Genomic DNA, 17,415 nt, shown 5'->3' on the forward strand with positions numbered 1-17,415 from the left:
GCGGGGCTGCTGGTGGCGGCGGCCTCCTGGCCCTTCCCCTCCCGGTCGCTCTCCGGCGCGGGCGGAGCTGCTCTGGGGGGTGCGTTTAGGCGGCGGCGGTCTGGCGTGGCGGGGGGTTCCGTGGCGCATGCAGGCGAGCAGCTGGGCGGCGAGATCTGGCGTCGCCCGCTCGGCCCAGATCTAGGCCCTTCAGGCCCCATCTGGGCCTGGGCGGGCCGGCAGCGGGGATGGTCTCCGGCGTGGCTTCTGGGAGGCGGAGGAGATGCGACGAGTGGCTGGGTGCCAGCGACGACGATGCTGGCCTGCTGCATCGTGGCCGGCGAGGCTTAACGGGCCCGCTTCGGGCCTGGCTGGGCCAGGGGTGGCCCGGCATGCCCCGCTGCCGCGTCCGGACGGCTACCGCGACGGTGCCGGAGGCACGGGCCTCCCGCACGACGGCGGTGGAGGTGGTTCCCTCCCGCTCGATGTCGGTGTTGCTGCTCCCGTCGTGGTGAGCTTCTCTCCGGTCCTCTTGGCCTCGTGGTGGTGTTCGTAGTGAGGCGGCGTGGGTGGCGGCGGTACTGCGTTGGCGCATGGTGGTGGGCGACGGTTTGGCAGGTCGGTTCCGTCCGGTTGGGCGGTTGGGGTTGGAATGCGGGAGAAATCCCTGCCGGCTTCGGCCCCGACGCGGTGACACCTGTAGGTGCCACCATTCCTTCCTGGAGGGTGTCGGTGGTATCCACCCCCCACCTCCCTCCGCGTGCCCGGGGAAACCTGAGGACTCGTCCGGGCAGCAGCGTCGTCGGCGTCGCATCCCTTCTTGGAGGTGCTGCTTGGTACGCGGCGGATCGGAGCCTTGGTCTGTGGTGATTTGTGTCCGGTGGGCGCCGCGGTGCCGGGTCATCCGCGCTTTGCCAAGCTGCCGTGGTTGGCATTTGTTTCTTCTTCTTTTTTCTTGGTGTGTTGTGCTGCTCGCCACAGCGTTATCTGTACTCGATGTTGGTTGCTTTGGAATACAAAGCGGGGGAAATCCTTTTTCGGTAATGCATGGTATGTTGTGAGACAGAAACAAGAATCAGTGCTACTACATCTGTTAAATACTCCAACACCAATTATTGATCCTTAATTTATTCTACACCAGATTGGCTAGGAACAGAGAAGCATGAATAGCATGTTTTGTGAGACAGAAAAACATGAATAGCATGAAAAAGCATGAACAGCATGCCATACTTGTTGCTACATCTGCCCAAATATGTACTCCCTCCGTTCCTAAATATAAGTCTTTTTAGAGATTCCAATATAGACTACATACGGAGCAAAATGAGTGAATCTACACTCTTAAATATGTCTATATACATCCGTATGTAGTTCATATTGAAATCTCTAAAAAGGCATATTTAGGAACGGAGGAAGTATCCATTTAATTTATTCTACACCATATAGATTGTTTATGAACAGAAAATTTCCAGCCTTTCTAACTGCCTCCAACCGCCCAAGTGAAAAGCGGTCCATTTTTGGTGCTCATAAAAGGCTCGGCTGCCCTTTGCCTGTTGTGGTTAAAGTAGAGAGGCCGTGTTTCTTCTTCCTGGAATGATGGCATGTGCAGCATGAATGAAAGCTCTGCTCCAACCTCCTCCTCCTCCTCCTCCTCCATCTACTGGTATCCATTGTATGGCCATTATATAGCACTGCACAGAGAGATAGACTGGCTAGCTTAGCTGCTGCTATATAGACAGGCTCCTCCTCTGCAGTGTGTCAGAGCATACCCTGTTCTACCTTAGGAGTCAAGAAGAGTAGAAGGTAGAGAGAGAGAGTGAGGGGGGGAGAAGATGCAGGACTGGGCTGGAGTGTTCATCCCTCTGGTGCTCTTCATCCTGCTGTCGCCGGGGCTGCTGTTCCAGATCCCCGGCAAGTGCCGGGTCATCGAGTTCGGCAACTTCCACACCAGCGCCGTCTCCATCATCGTCCACTCCGTCATCTTCTTCAGCTTCGCCGCCATCTTCCTCATCGCCGTCGGGGTGCACATCGACCTCGGCCCCTGAACCGAACTCGGTGTTTCGTGTTTTCAACATCCATCCATCAGCTGAACATGTAGCTGGGCTGGGTTCTCTGAAAGTTTAGGGTCTTTTTTATGTGGGTTCATGCATAATAGTGTCTCTCGCTCGCTCACCGTGTCGATCGGCAATGTCGCCGTGGTGACTGGGGATGAAACTGGTTCTTTGCTTGTAGCTAGATTCACTTACCTCAAGATAAATAAAGCTCTGTTTCTGTGACACTTTTTGTCATTCAGATTGTTTGCATTTCCCTTGTGCCTGAAGCTGCTTCAAGAGAGGACGAAGCAGGTTAGCAGTAGTAGTTACAGTGTCTGTCAGATACAAGGAGTGTTTGGTGTGGAGTCGCGGTAGGATGTGAGTGGTGCGGGAAAGGAACAAATTGGAGAGCATCCATCAAAGTCCGCAGCTGAGGGTGAGTGAATGATTCCTCGTCCTAAAAGAAACGCACAGAGCATTCAGTGAAGAACTGAGCCTGGTTTTCAGAGTGATTAAGAAAGAAATTTGTTCCTAGCTTCTAGCTAAGATTCAGTCACCTCTGAAGATAAATTTAATTTTGCAACCTCCATCCTTGTTCAGATTGTTTGCATTTCTTTTCTCCCTGAAACTGTTTCGGCGCAGCGGCGCCGAGGAAACAAGGTCAGTAGTTACAGTATGTGTCGGGTAAAATGTGCGTAGTTAACAGAGGGTTTGGTGTCGAGTCGCGGTAGCGCGCGCGGTGCTGTGTTGGCTTTTATCTACAAAGCGGGGCGAAAGCCTTCTTTCTGGGTAGTGACTGGTGCAGGAAAGGAACAAAATCCAGCTTATGTGAGTGTGACCTAAAAGGAACAGGAATAAAAACGTCGCTGCTACAGCTTTGGAACTGGTGTGTGTGTGTAAATTGGTCTGGAAGCGATTCAGAGAATGATGCAGAGCTGCTGCTGCTTCAGTGTATCCTTGCATTCAGGCTGCAAGTGATTCAGAGAGTTATTCAGAGAAGGATGCAGAGCTGCTTCAGTGAAGAGCTGAGCCTACTCTTGAGAGAGTGAGAGTGATGATATGGTGGACGGTGTCTGTCTTGGCTACTGTAGCTGGCTGGTGTGCTTGTTGTTAGCCGTGCTGACAAGTGAGCATGCAGGCTGCGTCTTTAAGCTTCTGACAGTGACACATTATCTGCACACGAACACACACATACACCAGTCAAATATACAGTAGTGGTTGGTTAGTAGCAGTAAAAAGATGACATGTTCAGCTGGTGGTGTAGTACACGAGGCTAAGGCAGGATGATGAGAGACACAGGTGATCTTCTTCCGGACTGCAAATAAGTTGTCTAGGTCTCACAGGATGTGGCCTTTGGGGTCTCAGAAGCCGTGATGTGATGGATGGGTTTTGTTTTGTTGCCTAGGTCCACCCAACACTTGAACTCGCCTGCTAGTGACAATTTCTCGCCGGCCGGCCGCCACGCCCTGGACGGCACGGCAGCTCGCCCGATCTGGTCACGCCAGACGCCACACTGTCATCACCGTCGTCGTCATCGTCCGGCCAACATCCTATTTATAGATGGAAACTTAACTAGGAGAGCAGCACTGGCATAGATACACAGAGCTGTTGATTGACAGAGGGGCGCTCGAGCTCACCGTTGATCGGACGAACATGTCGGGCGACTGGGGCCCGGTGCTGATCGCGAAGGCCTTCTTCGTGGTGATGCTGCCGGGGCTGATCTGCGAGATCCCCGGCGGCGGGGGCCGCGGCCGGCCCGAGTTCCACAGCATGCAGACCAACGGCATCGCCATGTTCGTCCACACCGTCATCTTCTTCGCCTTCTGCGCCATCTTCATGGTCGCCGTCGGCGTCCACGTCTACGCCGGCTAAACCTCCCGCACTCCACACACCACCAGCTAGCTAGTAGTGCTAGTGTGAGCAAGAGATCCATCGTGTGTGTTCCATGTTTGTATTTTTTACTCTATTTATAATCTATATGCTCAGGATTGTCTGTCAGTTCATCAACCTGTTATTTATTGAATGGTTGATTTGCCATACCCCAAAAAATATCTAGGTGCAATTCAGTAGCACCAGTCAAAGAGGGCTAAAATTGATGAGTGAGTTTCATCGACCCAAGAAAAAATATCTCAGAAGGAAAAAAGTTCAAAGACAGACCAGATTGGCATGTTCCAGTTTCACAGCTTTGATTTAAAAAGAAACTTTGATTTACATGCGAACAGACACATCACAACCAGCTTTTGTTCCTTCTTCCTTCAGTGGAACCAACAGAGCTTCCACCTCTCTCTACATAATCTAATCACGAGACAACAATTGCACTGAACTGCGCTGAATTCCCACAAAATCCAGCACTACCACAAACATCCGGCAGCGAATCAATCACCGGCGTCTTCGCAAATGTGGTTATTGCCTCCTGCTGCTGCTGGAAGGAGAAGAGGCCATCTTTCCCTCAACGTACTGAGCGAATTTCACCCTTGGGCCCTGAATCCATTCAAAGACACGATTGTTTAGTTAAACCGACTCCGGCGAGTTCTCATGGCAAACCGTTGCACAAGGTAGGGAGGCCACTCACAGGAATTTTGCAGTGAGAGTTGAGCTCGGCCAGCATCTGCTGCCGACGCTCCTTGGCCACCTCCTCTACCCGCAACGCCCTCTGGCAAGCTTCCATCTGCTCCTGCTGCAGATTTAACAGAAGTGTTTCTTCAGTACTGACATCTTTTAAAACAGAAAATTCAAATATATTGCAAGTTGCAGTAATGCTACAGGCAGCTAAATCTTCAGACAGGATTCCCATCCATGATGAGTAAACAGCCAAAATAAATTGTAAGCTGAGAAAGGGCAGGTCAGGTTACAGGCATTGCACTCCCAGGTTTTAATTTAGTGTTAAAAGCCAGTTTCCTAATATGTTTTACTAGTATGTGCTCACAAGAGTTGCACACATAAATAGAATACACAAGGAGTGCCATGCAGAGGGCTCATGACAGATATAACCATGATTTGAAAATTGCAGCCAAGTTTAAAAAATGCATGTGGGTGACAACCTGAATTAAGTCTTGGTCCTGGCAATGAATCTTCATTTAGGCAGATGATGATTCATTTAAAACAAGTAGCAAAGCAAAATATACTATTCAGCGTTTCTCTCCTTTGGAGAAAAATGCAAGTGTAGAACTTCATCACAAGGACGAGAAACTGAAAGTGAAGTGCCGGTGAATACACTTACTTTGCCAGAAGATTTCTCCGCCATACTCCTAAGACTTGCCACCTCCTCCAGTAAGTTCACTATTATATCATCTGCCTCTTGCATCTGCTTCCTAGAGAACTCAAAAGCTCTATCAGCACGTAGACGAAACACACTGCAGTCCAAGCACATGCAGATGCCCCTGCACCCCATTGTATGCCTCTTAAGTATTCCCTTCTTTGGAGAAAGTTTCTTCGGAGAAAAGCCCCGCTTCTTCAGAAAAGAGGCGCCGCTGAAAGCGCCACTGCTAGGGGAGGGTATCTTCGGAGAAAGGCGTTGTTGTTCCAAACAAGGAGAACCCAATGGAGACGGTGTGCCCACTTTACTCAGCCCTGATTCAGCATGTGCAACACAACCAGACATTCCCTCTGCTGATAAGGGTGAGCCAATAGAAGGTTCAGAAGGCTTGCAGATCATTCCCACATCAAGCAGTAGGCCACCAAGAGAAGCCACAGAATCATGTCTCTCTGGTGAACCGTGTGGATCAGCTCCACCATCCACCATTACTGTCTTGATAGAACATCCTGACTCTGGGCTCTGGCATTGTTGTGCTAGAGCAAGATCAGCATTGCATTGTAACTTCTTTGAGTCACATGCCTGAGGCTGATCTTTCATCAGAAACTCACCCTTGTCTGATGCTAATCCACTTGACTCATCTCTGTCATTAAGTACAGAATTCTCATCTGATTTTGTTGCCTTTTCTTCAACTATCCTCTCAGCTTCAGCTACATCACTTTCCTTAGCAGAGCCATCTGAGACAGCAAGCTGACACTGTCCACCAGCCAGGACATCATTCCTCTCTGATGTTAGCTCACGCTTGTCCAGGGATAATAGGTCTCCATCTGAAGCCAACACTTCTTGTGTGACTTTCTGCACTTCAGCTGTACTGACATCCAGAGAGACTTCTGCAACTGGAACAACAGACTGAAGCTGTACACCCTTCAAAAGATAGTTCTCATCTGTTGATGATATTTCTTCTACAATTCTGTCAAGTTCAGCTTGGTAGCATGCTTCAGGGGAGCCTTCTGAGACAGAAAGATGATTTCCACTAGCCAACACATCATTTTCAGGCAATGCTAATTGCTTCTCTTCCGAGACTGTTTGAAGTTTGGCCATGTCTTCTTTCTGAGAAGAGGTTTCTGGTACAGAAAGACAACAGCACACTATAAGAACAGGCAACTCTAAAATAAGTGTCACAGATCATGAACAGCAAATCACAGCGATGGACTCACCATTCTCCATGAGAAATGACAGCATCCTCTTGTAGCTAAATGAGCTTCGATGGGGAACAAACTTTGACCTCATGCAGCGGGGAAGGGACTGAAACAGGCAGAAGAATACATGATGTCAATTGTCACAACTATACAGGAAATGCAGTTAACATTGTTTAATTTACACGTGCAAATAAGAGACATGGTCTCAAGAGCTCACCGGCTTGCTGCTTGCAAGATCAGCAGGTACAATCTTGGTTTCCTCTTTCACACTGTCACAGCAATCCTTCGCCTCCTGAGTTCCTTCAGCCTTCCCAACAGGCAGGTCTACAGAATCCATAGGAACAGGCTTCTCATCTGATTTTGATGCCTTCTCTTCCACAGTGCTTTCAACTTCAGCTGCATTTCCTTCACCATGAGTGTCTTCTGAAACAGGAAGCTGGTTCTGTCGACCGGACGGAACAGCATTCACGCCTGATGCTAATTCACCACTCTCTGAAGACAATGGGTCTCCAACTGAAGCTGGCTCTTCTCCTTGTGTGCCTTTCTGCACTTCAGCTGCACTGCCATCCAGCAAAACTTCTGCAGTGGCAGATTGAATCTGTCCACTGGCCTGGACATCAGTCTCATCAGATGTCATTTGCTGCTCTTCTGATAATCTTCTAAACTTGGCCCTGTCTCCTTCCTGAGAGATGTCTGGTACAGAAAGACAATAGGAAACTATCAGAAAGCCGAACTTGAAGAGAACTGCGGCAAGTAGGATCACAATCAGCTGCACGCAGCAGTCGACTCACCGTTCTCCATGAGAAATGGCAACATCCTCTTGTAGCTGAATGAGCTCGGGTGATGAACAAACTTTGACCTCGTGCAGCAGGCAAGAGACTGAAACGAGCAGAAGCACAGATTATCTCACTGCTACGCAGGAAATCTAGTCAACCCTGCTTAATTTACTGACGTAAACAAGAGACGTAGTAGTATCAAGAACACTCACGGGCTTGCTGCTTGCGAGATCGACAGGGGCAGACTTGGTTTCTTCTTTGACACTGTCACAGATCTCCGTGTCTGCTACAGCCTTCACAACAGGCGGCGGCTCCACGGAATCCAGAGGAGCAGCTCCGCCTTGACTCCCACCCACGGGAGGTATCCCATCAGCCAACCCGGAGTCAGATCTGCTGAGCTCCTTGCTTGGGATGGGAACCTTGTTTTCGGAGGGCATGTCCTTGCTGCTTGAGATGTCTGAACCTGTAAAACACATCCGAGGAAATGGGGAATGAAATGCGAGCCCAAGCACACGAACACGGGGGAGGGAAACCAAGTAGAGGGTGGGTGGTGCTACCTTTGTTGGCCATCTGGTTGAGGAAAGGGAGCAGCCGCCGGTAGCCGAAGGAGCCCGGGTCGCGCACGAGCTTGGACCGCGGCAGCATCTGATCCATTCACCAACGAAGCGGGGTGAGATGGGGAGCAGCAGAGAGGTCGAGAGACGCGCAAGGTACGAGACAGATCAAGAAACTAGCGGGGGAGGGGGGGACTGACCGGCTTCCTCTCGCGGTCTTCGGCGGCCGCCACGGGCTCCGGCGGGGTGCTCTGGATCTGGACGGATCCGGGCTTGGCGGCGGCCGCGGCGCATTCGGGGGAGACGTCGAGGGTCGCGGACGCGGGAGGGACGACGCGGCGGAGGCGGAGGTCCTTGACGGACGCGCCGCCGCCGGCGGCGGCACCCCCGTCCCCTTCGACGAGGTGGAGCAGGAGCTTGGCGTGGCGGCGGGAGGTGATGCCGCCGACCGGCGTGGCCGGGATCTGCTGGCTCGGCATGGTGGTGGTGGTGGGGGCGGCGGCGGCTGCGTTCGCGCGCGCCTCTGGCTCGGGAGCTGTCTGGGCGGGATTGGACGATGGGAGTGGGGGAGGGTTTGGGGGGGAGAAGAGGACGGGATTCGGCGGCAAAGTTGGGATCTTTTGGCGCCAAAACGGGTTGGAGGCGGGGAAGCGGGGGAGAGGGAGAGGGACAGGCTGGTGAAATTGAATTCTTTCTTTTTACTGAGAAAACCGCGTAGGATTTTCGAAGTTTGAACGGTAAAAATGCGGGGTGCCCCGCGGGAGTTTATTTCTTTCTAAAAAAATAAACGAGATTGTGTTTCTTTCCGGTTTTAGAGGATTTTTTTGTATAATCGAACATCAATTTCAGCTCTTGTTCCTGCATGAAAACTGCCAAAAACGGTAAAATTTAGCGAACGTGCGATGATACCCCTATGGGTGTAATGGGCAAATGTTACCTCGAGTTGTGAGGCGGTTAAGTTGTCGAGATAACTAAGGGCATGTTTGGTTACTTAGGGCATCTCCAATGCCGACCTCCAAAACGGGCACGGTGTCCGCCCACAGACTATCCAAACCAGTCTGCGGACATAAATGCAGGAGCTGGCCATCCAACCATGACTGCATACATTTCAAAGCAAAATTGGACTAAACGGACGAATTCCACACAACTTGGTTGATGTTCACTTAAACTAGACCAAATTCATCACATTTTTCCACTAAATCATAATCGGACTAGGATTTTTTAACCTAGTCTAAATAATCGCCGGCCGCAGCGGCGCCTGTTTCTCACGACATGTCTTCCCCATATTCAGCAAGTTCACCGGTCGGCCGTGAGGCCTCGAAAGTGAAGCTTCGGCGGGAAGGGAAGAGTGGTGGCCCTCCTCAGACCCAAGCCACGACAGCTTCCAGTGTGCTACTCTTCCTCGCCAGTGTCTGCCATGTTGACATCGTCGGACGTGGACGTGACGGCCTCATCGTCGTGGCGGCACGGCAGACATGGAGCTGACAACGTCCACAATCTCCTCCTCTTCCTCCTCCGTCGCGTCAATGCCCACGAACAGGGTGTCTTTCTTCGCCCATAGGACACCCAGCTGCCATGGCTCGTGTTGGATCTCACGGGCGGTGGGGTAGGACCGGAGCAGCGCCCTCTGCTCATCCAGGAAGCCCGGATCCTCCGCCACCATGGTCATGACGGAAATGTCATTCGCCTGGTCGAGTGTGATTTATTCCTTTGTGAGTCAGTGCTCGTCAAGAAGCTAGAGGTTGTACCTTTGGTCCTCCCGTGCATGTCGAAACGCCGCCTCCCGCTCTTCTGCCATCATGTCGCCTGGCCCAAAGGTAATGTCGGCATGGACCGACAAGGACGATGGCGCCGACTCGTCGGCGGCCGCCTCTTCCATTGTATCGTCGGCATCGCTGCCCTCCATAAAGCTTGGCGGCAAGCCATCATGCATCTGGCTGGCTCGGCGGGCCTGCCGGCCGGCCGCATTGTCGAAGAGCCCCTACTTCAGTTCGGCGAATAAGTCGCCCCACGGTGCTTTGGAGCCAGAGGAGATTGGGAGCGGATGTGGGATGCGGCTCTTGCGAGGCATGGTGTCGGTGTCAAAACCGGCGGATCTCGGGTAGGGGGTCCCGAACTGTGTGTCTAAGGCGGATGGTAACAGGAGGCAGGGGACACGATGTTTTACCCAGGTCCGGGCCCTCTTGATGGAGGTAAAACCCTACGTCCTACTTGATTTATTCTTGATAATATGAGTAGTACAAGAGTTGATCTATCACGAGATCAGAGAGGCTAAACCCTAGAAGCTAGCCTATGGTCTGATTGTATATTGTCCTACTGACTAAAACCCTCTGGTTTTGAAAGTGCAACTATCCCTAGGTGGTTTTGGTAATTCATAACAACATATAGCTCATTGAGCTAATGCTATTTCAAGATGATTATTTCAGGAAAGCTCAATGATTGGCATGGCATGGATGTGAAAGTGAAGCCCTCAAAATGCTAAGGGCAAAGGATTGGCTCAAGCTCAAAAGCTCAAGACTCTTCATTTTATATTTTAGTGATCCAAGATCACATTGAGTCTTTAGGAAAAGCCAATACTATTAAGGAGGGATGAGGTGTTGCTTAATGAGCCTCTTGCTTCATGTGCTTAGTGATATGCTCCAAAACCCTCAACTACTTTCCCATATCCACATATGACCTAAACCCTAAGCCAAACTCGGTCCTACCGATTCTTCCTATCCGGCGCCACCGAGTCTCACTTGTCATTAGCCACTGCCAAACCCTAGCAATTCGGTTCTACCAATAAGGATCTCGGCCTCATCGAGATGGGGTTGCAAACTCTCTGTTTCCCTTTCGTAACTTTTCGGTCGCACCGAAAGAGCGAATCGGTCCCACCGAGATTGCAATGTAAACTCAGTGTTTCCCTTTTGTAACTTTTCGGTCTCACCGAGTTCCACTCGGTCTCACCGAAAGAGCAAATCGGTCCCACCGAGTTTGCCTGACCAACTCTCTGGTTAGCTAATTACCAAATTCGGTCTCACCGAGTTTGTGTAATCGGTCTCACCGAGATTACGTTATGCCCAAACCCTAACCATATCGGTCCTACCGAGTTGCATGCCAGTCCCACCGAAAATCACTAACGGTCACTAGGTTTACATTTTCGGTCCGACCGAGCTTATTGATTCGGTCCCACCGAGATTGGAAAACTGTGTAACGGTTGGATTTTGTGTGGAGGCTATATATACCCCTCCACCTCCTCCTCATTCGATGAGAGAGCCCTCAGAACACACACACCATTCCAACTCATATGTTCTGAGAGAGAACCACCTACTCATGTGTTGAGACCAATATATTCCATTCCTACTATATGAATCTTGATCTCTAGCCTTCCCAAGTTGCTTTCCACTCAAACCTTCTTTCCATCAAATCCAAATCCTATGAGAGAGAGTTGAGTGTTGGAGGAGACTATCATTTGAAGCACAAGAGCAAGGAGTTCATTACCTACACACCATTTGTTACTTCTTGGAGAGTGGTGTCTCCTAGATTGGCTAGGTGTCACTTGGGAGCCTCCGACAAGATTGTGGAGTTGAACCAAGGAGTTTGTAAGGGCAAGGAGATCGCCTACTTCGTGAAGATCTACCGCTAGTGAGGCAAGTCCTGTTTGGGCGATGGCCATGATGGGATAGACAGGGTTGCTTCTTCGTGGACCCTTTGTGGGTGGTTGCTTCTTCGTGGACCCTTCGTGGGTGGAGCCCTGTGTGGACTCGCGCAACCGTTACCCTTGGGTGGAGCCCTGTGTGGACTCGCGCAACCATTACCCTTCGTGGGTTGAAGTCTCCATCAACGTGGATGTAGGATAGCACCACCTATCCGAACCACGGGAAAAACATCCGTGTCTCCAATAGTGTTTGAATTCTCCAAATCCTTCCCTTTACATTCTTGCAAGTTGCATGCTTTTACTTTCCGCTGCCAATATACTCTTTGCATGCTTGCTTGAATTGTGTGATGATTGCTTGACTTGTCCCAAAATAGCTAAAATCTGCCAAGAACTAAAATTGGGAAAAGGTTAAGTTTTTATTTGGTCAAGTAGTCTAATCACACCCCTCTAGACATACTTCGATCCTACAGGTTTATATAGACACCTGAGGGGGCTAGGGTTACACAAGGTCGGTTACAAAAGGAGGAGATATACATATCCGTATTGCCTAGCTTGCCTTCCATGCCAAGGAGAGTCCCATCCGGACACGAGACGAAGTCTTCAATCTTGTATCTTCAATATCCAACAGTCCGGCCAAAGGATATAATCGGCTGTTCGGAGACCCCCTAATCCAGGACTCCCTCAGTAGCCCCTGAACCAGGCTTCAATGACGATGAGTCTGGCGCTCAATGTTGTTTTCGGCATTGCAAGGCGGGTTCCTCCTCCGAATACACCACAGAAGAATTTGAATACAAGGATAGTGTCCGACCCTGTAAAATAAGTTCCACACACCATCGTAGAGAGAATAATATTTCCACAAATCTAATCTGCTGACACGTTTTGGCAGCACGACATCATGCCATGGCCCGGTAATCATTCGAACCATTTTTCTTTAGCCAGCCCCGCTCATAACGCGAGGCGGTTTCTTGACACGTCTTGTTAAAGCAGAGATCGTGTCCCCCTTATTACGGGATTCGCATCAATACGGGCATGGGTAACCCAACCATGCCTAGGACTCCTAGATATTAGGCAAGTCCCAAATAGCCACGAGGACGATGCTTGATATTCACCCTTTTTATAAAGGGACAAGGCTTTTACTTTTTCCCTCCCGTGCTCAATCGAATCCTCCCCCGCCTTGAGTTCTAACACCCAAAATCCAGGTCAGGTGCTTCGGACCTTCAATCATGTCCGGATCCAGCCTTCAAGGCCGGTGGATGTCTTCCTCCGTCACGGAGGAGGATATCAAGAAGTTGAGGGAGGCCAGATACCTGACCGCCAAAATTTCGCATAGGCTACCCGCCCGAGGGCAGGTCATCCCTACTCCCGAACCCAACGAGAGCGTTGTGTTCATCTCCCACTTCCTCCGAGGACTAGGCCTCGCTCTGAATCCCTTTGTTAGGGGTCTTATGTTCTATTATGGGTTGGATTTTCATGACCTAGCCCCGGATTCCCTCCTTCACATCTCGTCATTTATTGTCATTTGTGAGGTCTTCCTACGCATTACCCCTCACTTTGGCCTGTGGCTCCAGACCTTGATGTGAAGCCGAAGATGGTCGAGGGGCAGTATGCAGCATGCGGAGGTGCTCCAATAAGCAAAATTGCTGGCGCTCCATGGCCGAAGGGTTCCTTTCCAAAGGTGTCCGAATTGTGGCAACGGGAGTGGTTTTACATCACAGCTCCCCGAAGTGCCAAGTGGGTAGCTGCCCCCACTTTTCGCTCGGGCCCTCCACCACAACTGATGTCATGGATTAGCAGGGGGCTGAGCTGGGGTCCAGCCAAGGACGTGCCCATACTGCAGAGCCGCATCCGAGATCTCTTCGAGGGAGATTTCAGTCTGGTTATGGTAATGCAAGTTATGCTGGTTTGTCGAGTCCAACCTTGCAAACGCCGGCCCCTCCGCATGTGGGAATTCAACCCGGAAGGACCGCGCATTATTCAGAATTTCCTCGGCCTGACGCACGAGGAGATGTACAAATCGTTCTTCGGACCCCAAATAGAGTGTCCGGACACTACCGAGGACGTGGGCCTGAGCAGCAACCGCACCGCGGCCCAAGTAAGTAATCCCATGGCCGAACACGCTGTCTTTTTATTTATCATGACATCATTCTGAAGAATCGCTCTTTGACCAGGACTGGATAACAAAGGCGAAGATGATTTGGTGTTCGGCCCCCCTTCCTGAAGGCTTGGATAATCCGGTGCTGGAAAAGATGCTCGAGCCAGCACCTTGCCCGGTGCCCTCAAAGGAAGATGAAGGGGGAATAAAGAGGGCGAAAGCGGGCCTCCACCGCTACCTATTCCAACCGAGGGAACGAGCGCCTCCGTGAGGGAGGATAACCAAGGGGAAGAATCGGACATTCTCTTGCCCCGGGGAAGGAAGAGGACTACCTCTAAAGATCCGGAAACCAAGGTTTCCAAACGGGAGAAGAAATCTCCACCAGAGGGTCCTGCCTCGGAGGGTGCTCTTGCCGCACAATGTCCGTGCGGGGATCAGCTCTCTAACAAGCTGTAAGTAATCAAAAAGTACTTAATAGTGAAGATATCCTACCTTACTTCTGAGGAAAATAACCAAAGCATTTATCTTGCAGTTCGGATCTTAGCCCTTCTCGGCAGAGCTCGTCTTCAGGGGATCTTCTTCCGGAGATGATGGAGAGTGAAACGCCTCCCCCGGACTCCCCAGCTCAAGAAGCGGGCGACCTTGAAGTATCGTCGCGGAAGGTTTCTCCTGATCCGGCGAGGCCAGAAGGTAATCCTATGGCCACCCGAACTCCCCAGTATCCGGCTCTTGAAGAGAGCAATCAAAAGAGTCTGGCACCATCTGGTATGCGGTCGGACGTACTGAAGGATCTGCTAGAGCGAGCGGCTATCTCAGAAGAGCACCGCACGTTAATGAGTACGGTGATTGAAAGGATTTCGTCCGCCGAAAGTGGGTTGCATGAAGCCTTTATGAGTCTACTGACGGGTTTTGAGGTACGTGAAATGATGTACATTTTTGACAGTACCGCACATATTTAGGTGTGCCCTGTGTAGATAGTAGCCCCTGAGACTCTGGTTGTCATCAAGAACGGCGGTAAACAAAGGACCGTAGTCCCAGGTAATAACCAGACCGCCGTTATGTGTAGGTGGTTGAATCTTTGGTGGCTAGCCGGACTGATGGGTTTGCCGAACTAAAGCGGCAACTGGATGCGGCAGATGCCGACATCGAGGTTGTTAACAAGCGGCTTGACGAGGCACAGGGTAGGTGATTTTTCTGGTGAATGTCACATAGTAAGAGCAGTATGATGCCAGTATCTTTAATATGTCGTGACTGCAGGTGGAGCTGCCACCGTGGAGACCCTTCGGGCGGAGCTTGCCCGAGCCAAGGAGCAAGTAAGGAGTAGTAATGCGGCCGCTTTAAAGGCGGCCGAAGAGTTAAGAGCTGAAAAGGCCGCGCATAGCGAGAGTAAGGAAAAAATGGCCAAGATGGCCAAGATGGTTGTAAAGTTAAAAGACACTGCCGACCGTTGCCAGCTTCTTGAAGAAGAAAACCGGGCGAAGGCGACGGACCTGGAAAAGGCCACGATGGCGACCAAAGACACCCGCTCTGCGATGAGGGCGAAGAAGGAGGAGTTGCGTCAAGCCGGGGATATCGCGGCTGGGAAACCCTTTATGCTGTGGAGGAAGTTTGGAGATCCTCGGTATGCCCCTCTGGACCGGCTGTGGAGTTCGGCAGACGCATATCTGGACTTGGCGACGAGTGCTGTCGATGCGGCCGAATACTTCCAAGATCAAACAGATCGTGAAGTGGACAAGCTATTATGGTCACAATTTAACGTTCCAGAGCGTCTGCTTCCATTGACTGATCGGCTTGCCGAATGGGCCGAGCTGAATAGATTGTCCGGACTCGCCATGAGGTCTGTTATGGACCATCTGTGGCCGGAAAGGCCAAAGCCGAACATCTATTTTAGTTTGGTGCAGCAGTTTCTTGGTGCGGTGCAGCACATTAATGCGATGAAGAGGTCGGCGTGCATAGAAGGCTCGCGAATGGCCCTTGCCCGTGTCAAAACATACTGGACAGAGATGGATGCCACCACTGTTGCGGCGCAGGGTTCGGCCATAGGCAGTTGCCGATTCGATTTACATGAATTTTGATGCCAATAATATTCGATGATGTTCGATTCATTTACACGAATTTTGAAGCAGTTGCCGAGAGTCACCTGAGCATCCAATGTCGTGTGGATATTATTATTTAGTGTCACACATATGTACGCTCCTCGTCTAAACGGACACATGATGCTCGCCTGAACGTGTAGGCGAAACTGCTCTTCACCCACATGATGCTCACACGGTGATAAATGGCAACTACAGTTGTGCATATGTGGCAACTACTTAGTCACGCATGGCAACTATAATTGATCACACATGACAACTATGGTTTAACCACATACGGCAACTACAGGTGTGCATATGTGACAACTAGTTAACCACACACAGCAACTATGGTTGATAATACATGGCAAGTATGGTTTGACCACGCGTGACAACTCCAATTAGTTACACAAGGCAACTATATTTAATGATACATGGCTGACATGGCAACTAGAGTTAATTACACATGGCAACTAAAGTTGATTACACACACGTTCGCACTCACGGGGTGGGGATGAGTAGTTGCCACAAAGGGTCGTGTGGGTCATCGTAGCTGCGCCCAAACGTGTGGGCAGTTTTAATGTTCGTCCACACAGAATCGTGTGGGCTGTCTCCTGGATACGACCACACGACTCGTGTGATTGGGTATCCATTGTGTCACACATGTGGCAGTTACCGGCGTCCATATTCATGACATAGCAATGGACCGAGTGGATTTAAAACTTTAAAATGCCTATTATAAGGTAGATCTACCATTCAAAAGTAACATAATATTTTTTATCTTTAATAATGACATAAGGGAAATTAAGATGAATTTGTTACTACTATGTTTCTTAAACTAAAATGAGTTTGTTACCCGTACTATGTTTTTAAACTAAAATGTGCTTGTCTATATGTATGTATGTATGTATGTATGTATGTATGTATGTATGACAGGACGTGATGTTTGGCGGGACGGAGACGGTGGCGTCGGCGATCGAGTGGGCAATGGCGGAGATGACGCATTGTCCTGACGACCTCCGACGTCTGCAACAGGAGCTCACCTACGCGGTGGGTCTCGATCGAAATGTGGACGAAACGGACCTTGACAAGCTCCCCTTCCTCAAGTGCGTCATCAAGGAGACGCTCCGGTTGCACCCACCCATCCCATTGCTCAATCATGAGAATACTGAGGATTGTGTCGTCGGCGGCTACTCCGTGCCCCGGGGCTCCCGCGTCATGATCAACATCTTTGCCCTCGGTCGTGACGCCAGCGCTTGGAAGGACGCCGATGTGTTCCGACCTTCAAGGTTCATGGTTGGGGAAGGGGAGGCCGCCGAGGTCGACTTCAAGGGCGGGTGCTTTGAGTTCCTGCCATTTGGGTCTGGCCGCCGCTCGTGCCCTGGCATGGCGCTTGGCCTGTACTCGTTGGAGCTCGTTGTCGCGCAGCTCGCTCATGGGTTCAACTGGGCACTTCCCGACGGCATGGTGCCGTCGGAGCTCGACATGCGTGATGTCTTCGGCCTCACTGTTCCACGCGCCACCAGGCTCTGCGTCGTGCCCATGCCTCGACTCACCTGCTCTTTGGTTGCTGATGATGATGCCACGCACCAGGCATGATGTCATGCGTGCACCTATTGTCTTCGTGTGTGACACTGCACGAGTTTGGTGGCTTTCTCTTTGCCTTCTTTCTCCTTCTATTTTTTATACTACAGAACATGATAATTCGATCTTCTATGCTTAGCTTACAGAGAGTGATGCGTGGCTATTTTTCATATTAGATGATTTCCCGCGTGTTGCTGCGGACATCCTTGTACAACTTGCTGTAAATTTGATTTCCCACA

General features: G+C 50.8%; 4 protein-coding genes across 5 annotated transcripts; 3 read left to right on the plus strand and 1 right to left on the minus strand.

Moving 5' to 3' along the window:
* The first annotated feature begins 1,548 nt into the window (after positions 1–1,548).
* LOC119267033 lies at positions 1,549–2,268 on the plus strand. Its single transcript, XM_037548334.1, has one exon. It carries the CDS (start codon positions 1,809–1,811, stop codon positions 2,019–2,021), a length of 213 nt encoding a protein of 70 aa, XP_037404231.1. The 5' UTR covers positions 1,549–1,808; the 3' UTR covers positions 2,022–2,268.
* Positions 2,269–3,400: 1,132 nt separating this feature from the next.
* On the plus strand, positions 3,401–4,016 carry LOC119267035. Its single transcript, XM_037548337.1, has one exon. It carries the CDS (start codon positions 3,663–3,665, stop codon positions 3,879–3,881), a length of 219 nt encoding a protein of 72 aa, XP_037404234.1. The 5' UTR covers positions 3,401–3,662; the 3' UTR covers positions 3,882–4,016.
* Positions 4,017–4,138: 122 nt separating this feature from the next.
* Positions 4,139–8,340, minus strand: LOC119267034. Of its 2 annotated transcripts, none has more exons than XM_037548336.1 (9): positions 7,992–8,340; positions 7,795–7,882; positions 7,450–7,700; positions 7,253–7,340; positions 6,679–7,154; positions 6,480–6,567; positions 5,230–6,386; positions 4,582–4,683; positions 4,139–4,490 (listed from the first exon to the last, which is right to left on the minus strand). In XM_037548336.1, the coding sequence occupies exons 1-9, from the start codon at positions 8,268–8,270 to the stop codon at positions 4,413–4,415; spliced, it is 2,607 nt and encodes an 868-aa protein (XP_037404233.1). In that variant the 5' UTR covers positions 8,271–8,340; the 3' UTR covers positions 4,139–4,412. The 2 variants fall into 2 exon arrangements, with proteins under 2 accessions (XP_037404233.1, XP_037404232.1); XM_037548335.1 differs by having other exon boundaries at positions 4,582–4,686.
* Positions 8,341–16,534: 8,194 nt separating this feature from the next.
* LOC119271183 (cytochrome P450 84A1-like) lies at positions 16,535–17,191 on the plus strand. Its single transcript, XM_037553106.1, has one exon. The coding sequence runs from the start codon at positions 16,535–16,537 to the stop codon at positions 17,189–17,191; it is 657 nt and encodes a 218-aa protein (XP_037409003.1).
* The last annotated feature ends 224 nt before the right edge of the window (positions 17,192–17,415 follow it).

This window comes from Triticum dicoccoides, chromosome 3A, assembly GCF_002162155.2.
Source record: "Triticum dicoccoides isolate Atlit2015 ecotype Zavitan chromosome 3A, WEW_v2.0, whole genome shotgun sequence".
Lineage (NCBI taxonomy): Eukaryota > Viridiplantae > Streptophyta > Magnoliopsida > Poales > Poaceae > Triticum > Triticum dicoccoides.